A 19685-nucleotide genomic window follows, 5' to 3' on the forward strand; every position below is an offset into this window, starting at 1 on the left:
ATTTTTCACCAAGGCCCATCGAACTGTAGTTATGCCACTGATCTTCACTGCCACCTGCTAAAATAGGATACAATAATGAGCAGTGCATTGTCTATTGGGTGTCTGTGATAATTTGAAATTGACCTCTTGTCTAATCCCAAACTGGGATTTCTCAGGGCTGGAGGTTTCTTTTCCCTGGAAATATAACGACTTAACAGTGCTAATTGGTAATTGATTAGTGTCTGGGTAAGAAATTCAACTAAAACAACCCGCTTCATTTGCATTTTGTGTAACTGCCCCATCTGGTGTGCTATTAGATGATATACAGTGCCTACAAGTAGTATTCAACCCCCTGCAGATTTAGCAGGTTTGATAAGATGCAAATAAGTTAGAGGCTGCAAACTTCAAACAAGAGCAGGATTTATTAACAGATGCATAAATCTTACAAACCAACAAGTTATGTTGCTCAGTTAAATTTTAATAAATTTTCAACATAAAAGTGTGGGTCAATTATTATTCAACCCCTAGGTTTAATATTTTGTGGAATAACCCTTGTTTGCAATTACAGCTAATAATGGTCTTTTATAAGACCTGATCAGGCCGGCACAGGTCTCTGGAGTTATCTTGGCCCACTCCTCCATGCAGATCTTCTCCAAGTTATCTAGGTTCTTTGGGTGTCTCATGTGGACTTTAATCTTGAGCTCCTTCCACAAGTTTTCAATTGGGTTAAGGTCAGGAGACTGACTAGGCCACTGCAACACCTTGATTTTTTCCCTCTTGAACCAGGCCTTGGTTTTCTTGGCTGTGTGCTTTGGGTCGTTGTCTTGTTGGAAGATGAAATGACGACCCATCTTAAGATCCTTTATGGATGAGCGGAGGTTCTTGGCCAAAATCTCCAGGTAGGCCGTGCTATCCATCTTCCCATGGATGCGGACCAGATGGCAAGGCCCCTTGGCTGAGAAACAGCCCCACAGCATGATGCTGCCACCACCATGCTTGACTGTAGGGATGGTATTCTTGGGGTCGTATGCAGTGCCATCCAGTCTCCAAAAGTCACGTGTGTGGTTGGCACCAAAGATCTCGATCTTGGTCTCATCAGACCAGAGAACCTTGAACCAGTCTGTCTCAGAGTCCTCCAAGTGATCATGAGCAAACTGTAGACGAGCCTGGACATGATGCTTTGAAAGTAAAGGTACCTTACGGGCTCGTCTGGAACGGAGACCATTGCGGTGGAGTACGTTACTTATGGTATTGACCGAAACCAATGTCCCCACTGCCATGAGATCTTCCCAGAGCTCCTTCCTTGTTGTCCTTGGGTTAGCCTTGACTCTTCGGACAAGCCTGGCCTCGGCACGGGTGGAAACTTTCAAAGGCTGTCCAGGCCGTGGAAGGCTAACAGTAGTTCCATAAGCCTTCCACTTCCGGATGATGCTCCCAACAGTGGAGACAGGTAGGCCCAACTCCTTGGAAAGGGTTTTGTACCCCTTGCCAGCCTTGTGACCCTCCACGATCTTGTCTCTGATGGCCTTGGAATGCTCCTTTGTCTTTCCCATGTTGACCAAGTATGAGTGCTGTTCACAAGTTTGGGGAGGGTCTTAATTAGTCAGAAAAGGCTGGAAAAAGAGATAATTAATCCAAACATGTGAAGCTCATTGTTCTTTGTGCCTGAAATACTTCTTAATACTTTAGGGCAACCAAACAGAATTCTGGTGGTTTGAGGGGTTGAATAATAAATGACCCTCTGAATAAACTTTTCACAATTTAAAAAAAAATAAAAAAAAGAAATAACATTCTTTTTAGCTGCATTTCACACTTCCAGGCTGATCTACAGTCCAAATGTCACAATGCCAAGTTAATTCCAAATGTGTAAACCTGCTAAATCTGCAGGGGGTTGAATACTACTTGTAGGCACTGTAGCTATTATTATTTACCATTCCTTTCAGGGTGAGATCAGCAAGGGGCGATCGGTTTCCATGAAAATCTGGCCAGACGTGCAGATCACCAGTCAGAAGGTCTGGGGGCCGTGACGCCCGCAGTCGGTCCAGGTGATCATTTAAGCATTCGTACAGGTGCCGGCCACTGAGAAGTGAGAAAGCCGAGAGTTATTCTACGGAATGTAAATATTTACACGTGTGATTGAGGGAAGGAAAGTGCAGCCAATCAGAGGTAATTATCCGCTGCCGAACCTTCACCGGCGTCTCATTTATAAATTAGCGAAAGACCAGAAGGCATCAGAGATGATGGAAAACATGGAGAGAAGTAGCTGGGAACATTCAGGTGCCAGGGAGAGCTTCAAATAAATACTATATGAATCATTAGGGCTGTTCTGTAAGAGAACAGTCTGGGGATGGCACTGCTACTATGGCTGACATAGTTATGGGGAAACCAAGCATGACAGTGTATTTAAACACTAAAACTGGCAGTGTTATGGAGAGACTTTGGCTGGTAGTATCACAGAAGTATGGTGCCTAGCATTGCTAGGAGGCACTGTTCTGGCACTATCATAGAAGCATGGTGCCTAGCATTGTTAGGAGGCACTGTGCTGGCACTATCATAGAAGCATGGTGCCTAGCATTGCTAGGAGGCACTGTTCTGGCACTATCATTGAAGTATGGTGCCTAGCATTGCTATGAGGCACTGTTCTGGCACTATCATTGAAGTATGGTGCCTAGCATTGCTAGGAGGCACTGTTCTGGCACTATCATTGAAGTATGGTGCCTAGCATTGCTATGAGGCACTGTTCTGGCACTATCATTGAAGTATGGTGCCTAGCATTGCTAGGAGGCACTGTTCTGGCACTATCATTGAAGTATGGTGCCTAGCATTGCTATGAGGCACTGTTCTGGCACTATCAATGAAGTATGGTGCCTAGCATTGCTAGGAGGCACTGTTCTGGCACTATCATTGAAGTATGGTGCCTAGCATTGCTAGGAGGCACTGTTATGGCACTATCATTGAAGTATGGTGCCTAGCATTGCTAGGAGGCACTGTTATGGCACTATCATTGAAGTATGGTGCCTAGCATTGCTAGGAGGCACTGTTATGGCACTATCATTGAAGTATGGTGCCTAGCATTGCTAGGAGGCACTGTTCTGGCACTATCATTGAAGTATGGTGCCTAGCATTGCTAGGAGGCACTGTTCTGGCACTATCATAGAAGCATGGTGCCTAACATTGCTAGGAGGCACTGTTATGGCACTATCATAGAAACATGGTCCCTAGCATTGTTAGGAGGCACTGTTCTGGCACTATCATAGAAGCATGGTGCCTAACATTGCTAGGAGGCACTGTTCTGGCACTATCATAGAAGCATGGTGCCTAGCATTGTTAGGAGGCACTGTGCTGGCACTATCATAGAAGCATGGTGCCTAGCATTGCTAGGAGGCACTGTTCTGGCACTATCATTGAAGTATGGTGCCTAGCATTGCTAGGAGGCACTGTTCTGGCACTATCATTGAAGTATGGTGCCTAGCATTGCTAGGAGGCACTGTTCTGGCACTATCATAGAAGCATGGTGCCTAACATTGTTAGGAGGCACTGTTGGTGCCTAGCATTGCTAGGAGGCACTGTTCTGGCACTATCATAGAAGCATGGTGCCTAACATTGCTAGGAGGCACTGTTCTGGCACTATCCTAGAAGCATGGTGCCTAGCATTGCTAGGAGGCACTGTTCTGGCACTATCATAGAAGCATGGTGCCTAGCATTGCTAGGAGGCACTGTTCTGGCACTATCATTGAAGTATGGTGCCTAGCATTGCTAGGAGGCACTGTTCTGGCACTATCATAGAAGCATGGTGCCTAACATTGCTAGGAGGCACTGTTATGGCACTATCATAGAAACATGGTCCCTAGCATTGTTAGGAGGCACTGTTCTGGCACTATCATAGAAGCATGGTGCCTAACATTGCTAGGAGGCACTGTTCTGGCACTATCATAGAAGCATGGTGCCTAGCATTGTTAGGAGGCACTGTGCTGGCACTATCATAGAAGCATGGTGCCTAGCATTGCTAGGAGGCACTGTTCTGGCACTATCATTGAAGTATGGTGCCTAGCATTGCTAGGAGGCACTGTTCTGGCACTATCATTGAAGTATGGTGCCTAGCATTGCTAGGAGGCACTGTTCTGGCACTATCATAGAAGCATGGTGCCTAACATTGTTAGGAGGCACTGTTGGTGCCTAGCATTGCTAGGAGGCACTGTTCTGGCACTATCATAGAAGCATGGTGCCTAACATTGCTAGGAGGCACTGTTCTGGCACTATCCTAGAAGCATGGTGCCTAGCATTGCTAGGAGGCACTGTTCTGGCACTATCATAGAAGCATGGTGCCTAGCATTGCTAGGAGGCACTGTTCTGGCACTATCCTAGAAGCATGGTGCCTAGCATTGCTAGGAGGCACTGTTCTGGCACTATCATAGAAGTATGGTGGCTAGCATTGGTAGGAGGCACTGTTCTGGCACTATCATTGAAGTATGGTGCCTAGCATTGCTAGGAGGCACTGTTCTGGCACTATCATAGAAGCATGGTGCCTAACATTGTTAGGAGGCACTGTTGGTGCCTAGCATTGCTAGGAGGCACTGTTCTGGCACTATCATAGAAGCATGGTGCCTAACATTGTTAGGAGGCACTGTTCTGGCACTATCATAGAAGCATAGTGCCTAACATTGCTAGGAGGCACTGTTCTGGCACTATCATAGAAGCATGGTGCCTAACATTGCTAGGAGGCACTGTTCTGGCACTATCATAGAAGCATAGTGCCTTACATTGCTAGGTGGCACTTTTCTGGCACTATTATGGAGAGACTTTGGCTGGCAGTATCATAGAAGCATGGTGCCTAGCATTGCTATATGGCACTGTTCTGGCACTGTTACTGAGTTGCTATAACTGTCTTTGATATGATGAAGGGAGGCCATCACTATGACAAAGCAACAATGATTAGTACTGTCATGGCACTGGCACTATTATAAAACCACCATCTTGATGCTTTTAAAAGGGAATGGAGTAATTGTGACTGGTACTGTCGTCGTGACTGATTTTGCTCTGGGGTATTGTGTGGAGACTGTTATGGAATCACTGGGGTTGGTTGTTTTTTGTTATGAGCAAACATGTTGGTAATGTAGAAAAATAGTAGTTGGTACTGTTATGGGGCACTGTGATTACAATGTTATAGTGAATTTTGCTAGCAATGTAACTGAAGAAATGGGGCTGGCACTGTCATAGAGGAACTGTGATTGGTACTACCATACAGTATATAATAAATGATATAAGCAACTTTGGTTGACATTCTAATAAGTAACAAGGGGACTGCCACTAGTACTGTCTGACATGGTTTTGGGGCACTATGATGACAGTATTATGGTGCGCTATGGTGGCATTGTTATAAAAGCATTGTGTCCTCTCATTACTATATAGTATCTTAGAGTGGCACTGTCATAGGAGACCTGCGAATGACTGGTACTAATATGGATATACAGTGACTGGCATTGTTATGGGGGCCTATGATGGCATTCTCAAGGCATGATTGTTATGTAGACACTAGGGCTGACACGGTTATTTGGTTATTTAGACTGCATTTCCATAGAGGAATGATGACAAACATATAGTGCCTTGCAAAAGTATTCCCCCCCCCTTGGCTTTTTACCTTTTCTGTTACATTACAACCTGTGTTTTAAATATTTTTGTAATCTGATTTGTGTGTGATGCATCAGCCCTAAATAGTCTGAATTGTGGAATTGAAGTGAGAAATATATAGGCAAAAATTAAATGTATTTGCTAAAATAAAAAAAAAAGCCATGTGCATATGTATTCACTCCTTTTGCTATGAAGCACCTAAAAATGTTTGCAATTACCTTCATAAGTCACATGTTTAGGCCCTGTGCGCACGCTGCGGATTTTCCCGCGGAATTGCTGCGGATTTCGCTGCAGAAATGCTGCAGAAAATGTTTATAACATTTCTGCAGTCCTTTTCCAGCAAAATCTATGGGGATAAAAAAAAAAAAGCTGTGCGCACAATGCATTTTTTTTTGTCCCTGCGGATTTACCCGCGGAATTTCCGATTCGGAATTAATGTGCATGTCACTTCTTTTCTGCAGGTCCTTGCAGTTTTGTCATTAATTATTGGTAAAAACCCGCAGGGACCAACCTGCGGAAAAAACGCACCAAAACGTGGCAAAACTGCATGCGGATTTCATTGCAGTTTTGGTGCGTTTTTTACCGCAGGTGCGGGATTCTTTCACAGGGTCCGGTTTTTCCTTAAGAAAAAGTCATTTTCTAATGCGCACATAGCCTTAAGCCTGCTTTACATGTTACGATCCAGCATACGATATCGTATGCGATCGTAACCGCCCCCATCGTATGTGCGGCATGTTCAATTTGTTGAACGTGTCACACACACGAGTAACCCCCTGTCACACGTACTTACCTACCATACGACCTCGATGTGGGCGGCGAACGTCCACTTCCTGGAGCGGGAGGGACGTTCGGCGTCACAGCGACGTCACGCGGCAGCCGGCCAATAGAAGCGGAGGGGCGGAGCTGAGCGGGACGTAAACATCCCGCCCACCTCCTTCCTTCCACATTGCCGGCGAAGCCGCAGGACACAGGTAAGATCTGTTCATCGTTCCCGGGGTGTCACACACTGCGATGTGCGCTACCCCGGGTACAATGAACAACCTGACGTTCAATTTTTAGGAATTGTGCAATGAACGTTTTATCGTTCAATCGCAATTGCACGTAACGGTCACACACTGCAATGTAACTTACGATGCCGGATGTGCGTCACTTACGACATGACCCCACCGACACATCGTAAAATATATTGTAGCATGTAAAGCGGCCTTTAGAGACAGGAATTCACCTGTCTGCAATCTAAGTGTCCTCATGTCTGTCCGCATATACATGCCTTTTCTGAAAGGCCACAGGGGCTGCAACACTACTACGAAAGAGGCACCACTAACCAAACAACACCCTGAAGACCAAGGACATCTCCAAACAACACCATGGAGACCAAGGAGATCTCTAAACAACACAATGAAGACCAAGGAGATATCCAAACAACACCATGAAGACCAAGGAGATCTCCAAAGAACCCCATGAAGACCAACAAAATATCCAAACAACACCATGAAGACCAAGAAGAGCAAGAAGATCTTCAAACAACACCATGAAGACCAAGGAGATATCCAAACAACACCATGAAGACCAAGGAGATATCCAAACAACACCATGAAGACCAAGAAGACCAAGAAGATCTCCAAACAACATCATGAACACCAAGGAGATCTCCAAACAAGTCAGAGACAAAGTGGTGAGAAGCACGAGTTAGGGTTGGGTTCTAGAAAAATATCCCAATCTCTGATGATCCCCGGAGCAACATCAAATCCATTATCATCAAATGTAAAGAACATGGTACCACAACAAACCTGCCAAGAGAGGGACGCCCACCAAAACTCTCAGCTTGGACAAGGAGGACATTAATCAGAGAGGCAGCACAGAGGCCACAGGTAAGTATGAAGGAGCTGCAGAGTTCCCAAGCAGAAACTGGAGTATCTGTCCATACGACCACAATAAGCCGCACATTCCATAGATCCGGCCTTTATGGAAGAATGGCCAGAAAAAAACCCTTTACTTACAGCCAAAAATTGCTAGGTTCATTTTGATTTTGACAAAACCCACGTGTGAGAATCATGCAGGAAAGTGCTATGGTCAGATGAGACCAAAATTTTAACTTTTTGGCCACAAACACACCCCAAGAACACCATCCCTACAGTGAGACATGGTGGTGGCAACATCATGTTGGGGGATGTTTTTCAGCAGCAGGGACAGGCAAAATAGTCTGGGGGAAGAAAGATGGTAAGAAATACAGGAATATTCTTTAGCAAAAACCTGTTTCAGTCTGTCAGTGGTCTGAGACTGGGACATAGGTTTCACCTTCCAAAATCACAATGACACAAAGCTACTGCTAAAGCGACACTCGAGTGGTGTAAGGGGAAATGTGTAACTGTATTGGAGCAGCCGAGTCACAGCCCAGACCTTAATCCAATGTTGGGGTATGTGGGTGTGAATACTTTTGCAAGCCACTGTTGATGCACATTGACTGGCATTTTTATGGTGCCAGGACTACCTGGCACTGTTATGTGGTTGCCTAGTCTGGCAATGCTATGGAGGAACTGATTCTGTCACACTGGGATTTTTACTTTCACCACAGGCAGAGAGACGCAGTTTGCAGACAATAAAATTAAGGATTAACGGAAGATTTTCCCAAGGAATCTCCAGGTTACAAGATCTGCTCTCCTTGTAGACGAATGATTGGCTGTTGTCTCATTTAAAGTGAAATGGTAATATTCATTTAGCGCACATTTATATACAGCCACACACTAATGAACCCCCCGGGGGCTTCTGGCATCTGTTTTACCCGCATGATCTCTGACCTCCCCCCAATGCTGTATATTTGCTCTCAGAATGTGCTCGTTTAGCCCCATGTTTTTTCAATTAGAAGGTAACATGTGAGCCCGATCCGCGTACATCATTCAGAATGCGCCACACTTGGAAGACATTAAAATAATTAATTCACATCACTGCTCACATCATTTCCAATGTTTTCCTTTCTGGAACCAACTTGTAATTTAAAACTTTAAACTTTTCTTTAATTTTTTTTTTCCTCTTTGTTTCTGCAACTTTTATTTATTTATTTTTTAAAGTTTTGTCACGCTTCAGTTTTTCCTTTACATGAATGTTAAATTGTTATTTATATTGATGGCAATGCTGTTTTCGAATATATCTCCACAGATTGAAATTCTGGATGTTTTAAGACTACAGTGCCAGTATAACAGTGCCACCTTAAAAATCCTAAAACGGTGCCGGGTACCAGTGCTTCTATAATAGTCCCAGCACAATGACCATAATAATGCCATCGCAGAGCCCCGTAAAAATTCCAGACATTATGCATTCATGACAGTATCAACCTGTTTCCCCATAACAATGTCATCCTTTGAAACCCTACACCAGTGCCTGTCACGTTGTTGTGTGTGTTTCTCCAGACTGTAGGGCAAGAGGTAGTTAATGGTTGGGACTAGCCTATTGTGGGAGGGGTTAGTATACAGGGAAAGGAACGGTTTCCTTTTGGAAGGTCAGATAGGGCCCAGCTTGTAACAGAAAAAGACCTATGGTCTGAATTGTCGTTAAGGCTGCATGTAGTGGGTGACCTGTGACAAAAGAAAGGAGATCAGGGCAGAAATAGCATGCTCCTAAGGCCGGGGCCACACGGGGACTAATGCAATCCTCGCATGACACTCGGCTCACGCTGGCAGCGCAGTGGGAGCTGAGTGTCATGCGAGTGTCACTGAGACTGAGGTCCTATCATGCGATCGGACCTCAGCTGCAGGGGGGGTCGGCACTGAGGAGGGGAGGGGCGGCGCTGAGGAGGGGAGGGCCGGCACTGAGGAGGGGAGGGATGGATTTATCTCCCTTTCTCCTCCGTAGCCGGCTATTGCCATACTCGCTCTGCACTCGCAGTATACCGGTGTACTGCGAGTGCAGTGCAATCTTTCTCTCCATGCAGCCTGCACGAGTGTACTGCCCTCACAATACAAATTCGGACACCCAGCCAGGACCCCATCGCTCATGTAGCATGCTGGGGCATCAGAGACCAGTACCTCACCCACATTATAGCAGTATCAGTCTTGGAAACCCAATACCAGTGTCAACCTCAGCGTTCTCAGTCAAATACTATCACAGACAGTCATGTGGTATCTGGCAATAGAAGGTCACAGCGTTTGGCTGTGCAAAATGCTCCCTGAGTTTCTATTGTTCCTGCTGTCAGTATTCATTGGTATAGGTAGTTTTCCTGCAGGGTTTTCATCTCTTCCCCTTTAGGACCATGTGGAGCTCTCCTTCCATCCAGCTGCTGATTATCAGTATTCTCCATGTGCTTAAATACTCCCATCTTCCCTGGACTGTGCTGGTGATATTATTCAGTTCATTCAAGTTCTGGTTACAAGCAGGTGGCTTGTACTCCTCCGTGGTTTCGTTGATGTGACTTTGCTGAACTTCTGCCTGAGTCATCTGTGGATAAGTAGTTCATGCTGTTGCCCCCTTATGCGCTCCTTGTGTCTTCTCTAGTCTTTAGTGGGGTTGATGAAGAGCTCATCCCATCCATTCTCTATTTAGGGTCCAGCACTAGGGATACCTAGGGTCAGGTATCCGGCTCGGCGCAAAGGTGCGGAACCTATCTAGGGTGATTGATGAGGGATCCTAGAGAGCAGCGGTAGGTTTGGTCAGGGGTCACCATCTCCCCCTTCCTTAGACACAGGGTTTCCCTTCCGTTTTGCCATTTGATTGGTACTTCTCCATACTTACCAGGACAAATACACTATAGTGATGCAATCACTGTGCCCCATAATAATGTCAACCACTGTGCACCCATAGCAATACCATCCTGAGTGCTTCCATAGCAGCCCCAGCACAATGTGCAATACCAATGTGTCACGATTCCTCTGCGCAGTGAGTCTAGGACACAATGAGGGATTGTATAATGACGGGCATCTGGGCGCACTGAGCTATCAGTGAGTGGAATGACAGCGCAGTCGTACATTCTGGCTCTGGGAGGTGCTGGGTTGCTCAGGTGTTCCATATTCCCAGTGATTGCCCAGCTACTTAGCTGAGCAGTCTCTCCCAGAACTCTGCCGGTCATACATTCTGTGTTTCTGTGTTCTGCCTGTTATCTGACCATTGCCTGACTATTCCTCTGCTCTCTCCCTCTACCCAAAGTGCTCTCCTGGTATTCTGACCCCAGACTATCAACTGACTATGCCTCAGTTTACTCCCTGAATCTACAACAAGCTCTCCTGTTATTTTCACCTTGGAATATTACCTGGCTATTCCTCTGCTTGCTCCCTGTACCTAAGGTGCTCTCCTGGTATTCTGACCCCAGACAAGAAGTCTGCTTTTTTGATCCCGGACCATTGCCTGCCTATTCCTCCATTTTCTCCCTGTACCCAAAGTGTTTCCTCGTATCTGAACCCGACTGTTAACTGACTGACTACACCTCAGTTTACTCGATGAATCCAATACATGCTCTCCTGGTATTCTGACCCCAAGCTGTTAACTGACTATGCCTCAGTTTACTCCCTGAATCGAAGACATGCTCTTCTGGTATTTTGACCCCAGACTATTAAGGCTAGTTTCACACTTGAGTTGAACGGCATCCGTTGCATTGCGTTGTGTGACGGATGCAACGGATGTGTTGCATATAGTGGCACAACGGATGCAACGGATGCTGCAAAACAACGGAATCCGTTTTGATTTTTTTTTACAGTTTTACCGGCGGCAGACTATTGTGAACGATCAGCTGATGGCTCCCTGCAGCCGACCGCCGGGTGATCAGCTGATCGCTCCCTGCAGCCGGCCGATCAGCTGATCGCTCCCTGCAGCCGGCCGCCGGGTAATCAGCTGATCGCTCCCTGCAGCCGGCCGCCGGGTGATCAGCTGATCGCTCCCTGCAGCCGACCGCCGGGTGATCAGCTGAGCACTGTCACTTGCCGGCGCCCGGGCATGCCGGCGGGCGGGCGCTCAGCTGAGCGCTGTCACTTGCCGGCGGGCGGGCATGCCGGCGGGCGGGCGCTCAGCTGAACGTTCGGCCACCGCCAGCCAAAATAAAGTTTGTGATTTAAAAAAAAAAAAAAAAAGAGCATGCGCAGTGAAATTCAGAGGATTCCGCTGCTCAAAACAACGTTACATGCTGCGTTCCTCCCGCTGGGCGGAAGCAACAGAGCGTCGCCCAGCGGAAGCAACACAGGTCCTTTTGGTACAATCCGTCATCCATACAAGTCTATGGGAAACAGCGGAATCCGTTAACGGATTCCGCTGTTTCCCAAAAGGGCGGATTGTAACGGAAGGAAAACAACGCAAGTGTGAAAGTATACTAACTGAGTACGCCTCAGTTTACTCCCTGAATCCACAATGAGCTCTCCTGCTATTTTGACCCCAGACCATTGCCTGCCTATTCCTCTACTTGCTCCCTGTATCCAAAGTGCTCTCCTGGTATTCTGACCCCAGACTTAACTGACTATGCCTCAGTTTACTCCCTAAATCCAAGACATGCTCTCCAGATATTTTGACAATGGACCGTTACCTGACTATGCTTCAGTTTACTCCCTGAATCCACGATGAACTCTCCTAGTAGCTGACCTTGGATTATATGACTACCCTGCCTTCAGATGTGCCTGTGAGTAGTGACTAACGTCACACAATGTAAGCCAGTTTAGAGACCATGTGATAAATAGCAAAGCAAATACATAAACACCGCCATATGTAGCTGAAAAAAAATGCAGTGCAGCACAAAACACTGCAATAAAAAAAAAAATCAAAGCTAAAATCAAAGTCAGCTGAGCGCCCGGCCGCCGGCATGTGAGAGCTCTCAGCTGAGAGCCCGGCCGCCGGCATGTGAGAGCTCTCAGCTGAGAGCCCGGCCGCCGGCATGTGACAGCTCTCAGCTGAGCCCCTGGCCGCCGCGCTGTGAGAGCTCTCAGCTGAGCGCCCGGCCGCCGGCTATTGAGAGAGATCAGCTGAGCGCCCGGCCGCCGGTATGTGAGAGCTCTCAGCTGAGCGCCCGGCCGCCGGCTATTGAGAGAGATCAGCTGAGCGCTCGGCCGCCGGCATGTGAGAGCTCTCAGCTGAGCGCCCGGCCACCGGCTATTGAGAGAGATCAGCTGAGCGCCCGGCCGCCGGCATGTGAGAGCTCTCAGCTGAGCGCCCGGCTGCCGGCATGTGAGAGCTCTCAGCTGAGCGCCCGGCCGCCGGCATGTGAGAGGTCTCAGCTGAGCACCCGGCCGCCGGCATGTGAGAGCTCTCAGCTGAGCCCCTGGCCGCCGGCATGTGAGAGCTCTCAGCTGCGCGCCCAGCCGCCGGCTATTGAGAGAGATCAGCTGAGCGCCCGGCCGCCGGCCTGTGAGTGCTCTCAGCTGAGCGCCTGGCCGCCGGGTGATCAGCTGATCGTTCACAATAGTCTGCTGCCGGTAAAACTGTAAAGAAGAAAAAAAAAAAATAAAAAAAAAATAATAAAAAAGCTTCAGTTGTTTTGTACGATCCGTTGCATCCGTCACACAACGCAATGCAAAGGATGCCATTCAACGCAAGTGTGAAACTAGCCTAAGTTGGATACTGACACGTTTTCACATAACAAGCGGTTGAATTATGCATGCAGCTCTGGAGGTCAGTTGAGTATAAAACATCTTTTTCAACATTGTTTGTGAATTGAAGCTTTAAAGATTGAAGTTTTGAATTTTTTATGGCGCAAATAATCTTGGCAGCTCTTTATGTGAAGCCCTGTCCAGCGCAGACTGGGATTTACCAGTGCAAGGCTTGTACGGCCAGAGCGGCCCCATAGACCGAGGCGTGTAATGAAGAAAACAGACCCGTACTCCTGAACCGTGCCGCTCCCAACTCAAGGAGAAATCCATTCTTGTTACATTCAGAAACATAATCTTTCTTCTTCTCTCGTCTTTGATCTTCGTCCCATTTTGCTCCAGTCTATTTTTTTTTTTTTTTGTCTAAAAGCTTTCAATCAGTGCGAGACAAAAGTAATTATTGTCAGGGATATCTTGGCAGATCTTTCCTATTGTGCAGCTGATGTATGAGCCCGGCTGCTTTCTATCATTACAGTAATGACAAATTGAAAAGGTTCCAGTAGGCAGCAGGAAAAGCCGTATCCAAAAAAGAAAAAAAGCCATACTGACCCGGATTTAGCTTTCTTCTCTAATTCGCCGTATCCATCGTGGCCCTGGACGACATGATCAATCTTAAAAGGGGGGAGAGAAATGCAAATTCAATGAAGTGTAATGGATACTGCATCTAATTCTGCATCGCATAATGCAACATAATCTATTTATCCGCCCGGGACGCAATTTAGAAAAACACCACGGGCCGGCCGCCTCGATTCATCTACATAGATTGGATGCGCGTCAGCAAAACGTCGGCCGAAAAGTAACATTTATTTTAGCTTGGAGAAAAATGACTGCATAATAGAAATGAGAGGAGGAGGCGGTTCCCCGGTCTCAATGTCAGGGCTTCAAAAAGTTGAGAATTTTTTAAAAAATAATTTAGTACTTTCTGGATGAGATGGGGGGGGGGGGTGAGAGCGAGCATGAATAAACCTCGAGATGCATTAAAGGGCTTTACGGTTTTACTCTGGGCACTATTCACCATCACTGTTCATCATTGCATTCAAAGTGGCCCACGTGGTTCATGAATTTTAAATTATAAAGTGCCCTTTATTTTTGCCTTTAACTTTTTATTGTGACTTCTTAGCACAAAATGTCATGTTGTGATGCTAGACACTACAAGCAGTATGAATAGAAGGGTAGTCTGACAACCTGGGATCATAAGCCAAGAGGTAATGTACAAGATTCACGGAGCAGACAGAGACGTGGTCAGGAAGAGGTCTGAGGTCAGAAGCCAGGAGGTAACGTACAAGATTCAGGGAGCAGAGAGAGATATGGTTAGAAAGAGGTCTGAGGTCAGAAACTGGGAGGTAACGTAAAAGATTCAGGGAGCAGAGAGAGATGGGGTCAGAAAGAGGAATGAGGTCAGAAGCCAGGAGGTAACGTACAAGATTCAGGGAGCAGAGAGAGACGTGGTCAGGAAGAGATCCGAGGTCAGAAGCGAGGAGGTATCGTATATGGTTCAGGGAGCAGACAGAGACGTGGTAAGGAAGAGGTCCGAGGTCAGAAGCCAGGAGGTAACGCATAAGGTTCAGGGAGCAGACAGAGACGTGGTCAGGAAGAGGTCCGAGGTAAGAAGCCAGAAGGTAACATATAAGGTTCAGGGAGCAGACAGAGACATGGTCAGGAAGAGATCCGTGGTCAGAAGCCGGGAGGTAACGTATAAGTTTCAGGGAGCAGACAGAGACGTGGTCAGGAAGAGGTCCGAGGTCAGAAGCCAGGAGGTAACGTATATGGTTCAGGGAGCAGACAGAGACATGGTCAGGAAAAGGTCCGAGGTCAGAGGTCCGAGGCCCTTCTCTTACTTGCAGTGAATAGATGGGCAACTACCATCATGATTAGTGATGGGTACATGTGCTCGGCACTCCTTGATACTCACTGAGTTATTGACATCAATGCTCGTCAGACATTTTGGGTCTCGTGCTGCCCTCTGTGTGACCCGGCGAGAACGGTAACATTACTGATGTCATCTCCGCTCATCAGAGTTGCCGGGTTCCACACAGCACAGCCTGACCGGGAGTGACCTAGGATGCATCGTTCTCAGAATGAGACTCCAAAATCGGTAGATATTATGGGAATGCCATGGACTACGTCGGAGCTAGGGGGATTATTTGTAATAATAAATTGGTGAACTAAGGCTGTCTCTTGTTTTTATTTCTTTACCTCTCTCTTTTGATGTCTTTCAAATTCCCATTTGTGGACTACATTGGATCTTTATGTTGTTTTAATCAATAGGTGAACCAGGGCAAGAATCAGGGAGTGTTTTGGTGTTTGTTTGTTTGTTTGTTTTTTTTTAAATAAAATATATGTTTGTGTGTGTTTAATTATTATTATACATACTGGGTTAGTAATGGATTGTCTGATAAATGCCTCTCCATTACTAACCCCTGAGCTTGATGCCATGTGACATCACACAGATGACATGAACACACAAAAATATGACCCCGATTGCATCTGCACCAGGGTAATTGTAAAGAGCTGGTCAAAATGCTAGCGGGCTGCTATTTTTAGGCTGGGAAGGGCCAAATAACCATGGACTTTCCCACCCTGATAATACCAGCCCCCAGCTGTCTGCTTTACCTTGGCTGGTTATCAAAAATAGGGGGGACTCCACATCATTTTTTTTTTAATTAATTACTTATTTATCTTGCAGTGACTTGAGAGTCAGAGATGCGTCCAGGAATCCTCCCCATGCTGTTCCCATTCCGTTTAACAGCTGTTTCTATCGATTTCTGCTATTTTCCTGCCCTCCCACCCCTACTGTTAAGGGTCTTCTACAAAAATGCTTGCGTTTCATATCGACTTGCATTATATTCATTACTCGAATCGAGTCAGTCAAAGCGTCCAACCTGCTCAATTTGAGTAACGAGCACCCGAACAGTTTAGTGCTCACTCATCACTAATCATGATACCACTGGTGGCTCAGTGCTGGCGCCGAGTGCTGTAATACAGAATTGCTGCTATCAATGAACCACCAATAGCATTGTGATCATAATCCGGGAGATGACTATGTCACTATTTCAGGAGTTTGGGTGGTGCTGTGCACTTTTCAGACGTCTCCTGGAGTTGTAGCTCCATCCCTGATGAAGAAAACGTTATTATCTCTTTTATATATAAATTTTATTTTTTTCTTATATCGTCCCCCCCCCCCCACACTGTGTCTTGGGGAAATGTCAGCAGATGACCTCAGATTTGCGCTGTTTCGGGACGAGCTGGAGATGACAGGCTGCTGTCTCTGCAATCGCTCCATGAATCACTTTATATCCAGAATCGATATGTAAATGCTGCAGATACAGCGGCTGGAGCGCTCCGTTATCTGAGTCACACCAGATTATCTAACCCTCATGACTAAACATCCATATATTATGCAGGGAATCAATGTGCACCGATCGCCTCATGTCACGTTGCTGCCATATGAAAAGCTTCTAAAGATGGGAAGGGGAAGAGATCGCGCCATAAGAGATCAGTACAGTGGCCCATGGACGAGCGTGGCACAAAGTGGCGCTCACCAAGGATTGACGGCTCCGTGACTGATTAAAGGGAGTATCATATAATTAATTCACACAAGTTCTGAAACTTTCTCATATATATTATGTTACACTTCCTGACCATTTTCAACATCTCTGCTTGCTGTCACCAATTGGGAACAGAACTAATGCTTCTCACAGCTGGGATTGTTACAATTGTATCCAGACAGGACAATGTTCTATAAACATTCTAACTCAAGGTTGTTACCGCTGATACATTGTAACAGAAGAGAGATTTCTGCCCTGGATGTGTTTAGCTCACAGACAATTTGTATTAAATTGCAAAATTTAGTCTTTTTTTGGGTGGGGGGGAGGGGGAGAAAATTTCCGATTTGTATTGATGTGATTTATTTCTTCCTGGCACGGTAATTGTCTAATAGGTTCAAGAAGAAGGTCTAGGGAACATGCTGGGTAGTCACACAGGAGGAGACTGGAGATTATAGCTCCTGCACTACAACAGATCGGTGTGGGGGGGGAAGGGGGGTGGGACTTAAAGGGGTATTTCCATCTGGGACATTTTTGGCATAATAAAGAAATGTTTGATTGAGGCTGTACGTAATGTGACGTAGAAGGAAATCGGGTATATACCGCGCTGATACTCAATATTGCATTAATATGATTCTTCTATTGTTCGTACAGGTCTTCGCGTTTCAGAGACATCCGTCTCCTTCCTCAGGACATCAAAGGAATAGAATTGTCCCTTTGATGTCCTGAGGAAGGAGACAGATGTCTCTGAAACGCGTAGACCTGTACAAACAATAAAGGAATCATATTAATACAATATTGAGTATCAGCGCGGTATATACCCGATTTCCTTTTACGTCACATTACATGCTCTACATCTCGGGGCTGCAGCTGATGCCACCACTAGATGTGCTACATAGGGGTTGTTACTGTCACAACCTGAAAAGGTGAGTGTACCGGAATACTTCTTTGTCTGACATCCCTACCAGGTAAGACCCTATTGCGCTCTCTCTTCCACAGTATCTTCAACTTTGACGGAGGCTGTATGGCATCTGATGTGAAAGCATTGGAAGCGATATGCTAATGACCCTCAGCTCCTGTTCTGCTGCGAGCGTGAGCCAAGTGTCGCTATACTGTGATCCGATCCTGCAATCGGATCACAGCTGCTGAGGAGAGGGATGGATTAATCTCTCCATCTCCTCCATTATCAGCTGATGAAATCATCTCACTGCATTCTGGTGTCATCTGAGTGCAGTGCGATGTTTCAATCGCACCCATAGACTTCTATGGGTACGAGTGAATATGGATCGGATTCCACCCACAGCATGCTGCGATTCTTTTCTTGGTCCGATTAGGGTTGACAAAAAAAATAAATCACAAATGGGAATGGCCCCATAGAGCAACATGGGTCCGAGTGGAATGCGATTTTACTCACTGTGTGTCCCAGGCCTTAATGAGAACAGGGCCACGGTCAGGAAAGAAGAGGTGGTTGCGCATGTGCAACTTCTTTCATTCATTTCTATGGGATCCCCTATTTATTTTATTTATTTATTATCTTTTTCTATAAATCTGCATATTATTTACTGCTACAATGTAAAAAGTGAAAGCTCAAATAAGTAATATCACAAGTGCTGTTTGTCCTGTTGGATCCATGCAGCCGAAGCTCCAGTATAAAGGCATAAGACATGGCAGGTCTCTTCTAAAAACAGCACCACTACTGTGTACAGAAAGGGTTTGGCATTGCAACTTTATTACATATAGAACTGACCTGCAATACTAAGAAAAAATCTGTAGAGGGCGCTGTTTCTAACATAAAGAAGACATTTTACTAATTCTATACAAGCCATTTAATTGTGCAGATATTCTTGATCGTTTAACACTAGGTCACTTATATAGTTTTGGTGGCCCTATCATACAGTTAGGTCCAGAAATCTTTGGACAGTGACACAATTTTGGCGAGTTGGGCTCTGCATGCCACCACATTGGATTTGAAATGAAACCTCTACAACAGAATTCAAGTGCAGATTGTAACGTTTAATTTGAAGGTTTGAACAAAAATATCTGATAGAAATTGTAGGAATTGTCACATTTCTTTACAAACACTCCACATTTTAGGAGGTCAAAAGTAATTGGACAAATAAACCAAACCTTTTTATTTTCAATATTTTGTTGCGAATCCTTTGGAGGCAATCACTGCCTTAAGTCTGGAACCCATGGACATCACCAAACGCTGGGTTTCCTCCTTCTTAATGCTTTGCCAGGCCTTTACAGCCGCAGCCTTCAGGTCTTGCTTGTTTGTGGGTCTTTCCGTCTTAAGTCTGGATTTGAGCAAGTGAAATGCATGCTGAATTGGGTTAAGATCTGGTGATTGACTTGGCCATTGCAGAATGTTCCAATTTTTAGCACTCATAAACTCCTGGGTAGCTTTGGCTGTATGTTTGGGGTCATTGTCCATCTGTACTATGAAGCGCCGTCCGATCAACTTTGCGGCATTTGGCTGAATCTGGGTTGAAAGTATATCCCGGTACACTTCAGAATTCATCCGGCTACTCTTGTCTGCTGTTATGTCATCAATAAACACAAGTGACCCAGTGCCATTGAAAGCCATGCATGCCCATGCCATCACGTTGCCTCCACCATGTTTTACAGAGGATGTGGTGTGCCTTGGATCATGTGCCGTTCCCTTTCTCCTCCAAACTTTTTTCTTCCCATCATTCTGGTACAGGTTGATCTTGGTCTCATCTGTCCATAGAATACTTTTCCAGAACTGAGCTGGCTTCATGAGGTGTTTTTCAGCAAATTTAACTCTGGCCTGTCTATTTTTGGAATTGATGAATGGTTTGCATCTAGATGTGAACCCTTTGTATTTACTTTCATGGAGTCTTCTCTTTACTGTTGACTTAGAGACAGATACACCTACTTCACTGAGAGTGTTCTGGACTTCAGTTGATGTTGTGAACGGGTTCTTCTTCACCAAAGAAAGTATGCGGCGATCATCCAC

At 45.9% G+C, this 19685-nt stretch overlaps 1 protein-coding gene across 3 annotated transcripts in view; it reads right to left on the reverse strand.

The window, feature by feature from the left end:
• The window catches only part of FGGY (FGGY carbohydrate kinase domain containing), a 298106-nt gene that overhangs the window by 108709 nt on the left and 169712 nt on the right, over positions 1-19685 (reverse strand). For all 3 annotated transcript variants that reach the window (XM_075320405.1, XM_075320406.1, XM_075320407.1), the window contains exons 10-11: positions 13710-13771; positions 1911-2058 (exon numbers count right to left, since the gene is read on the reverse strand). In XM_075320405.1, the coding sequence (XP_075176520.1) occupies positions 1911-2058; positions 13710-13771 (210 nt within the window). The remainder of the gene's footprint in view (positions 1-1910; positions 2059-13709; positions 13772-19685) is intronic.

Source organism: Anomaloglossus baeobatrachus, chromosome 8, assembly GCF_048569485.1.
Source record: "Anomaloglossus baeobatrachus isolate aAnoBae1 chromosome 8, aAnoBae1.hap1, whole genome shotgun sequence".
In the NCBI taxonomy this organism is placed as follows: domain Eukaryota; kingdom Metazoa; phylum Chordata; class Amphibia; order Anura; family Aromobatidae; genus Anomaloglossus; species Anomaloglossus baeobatrachus.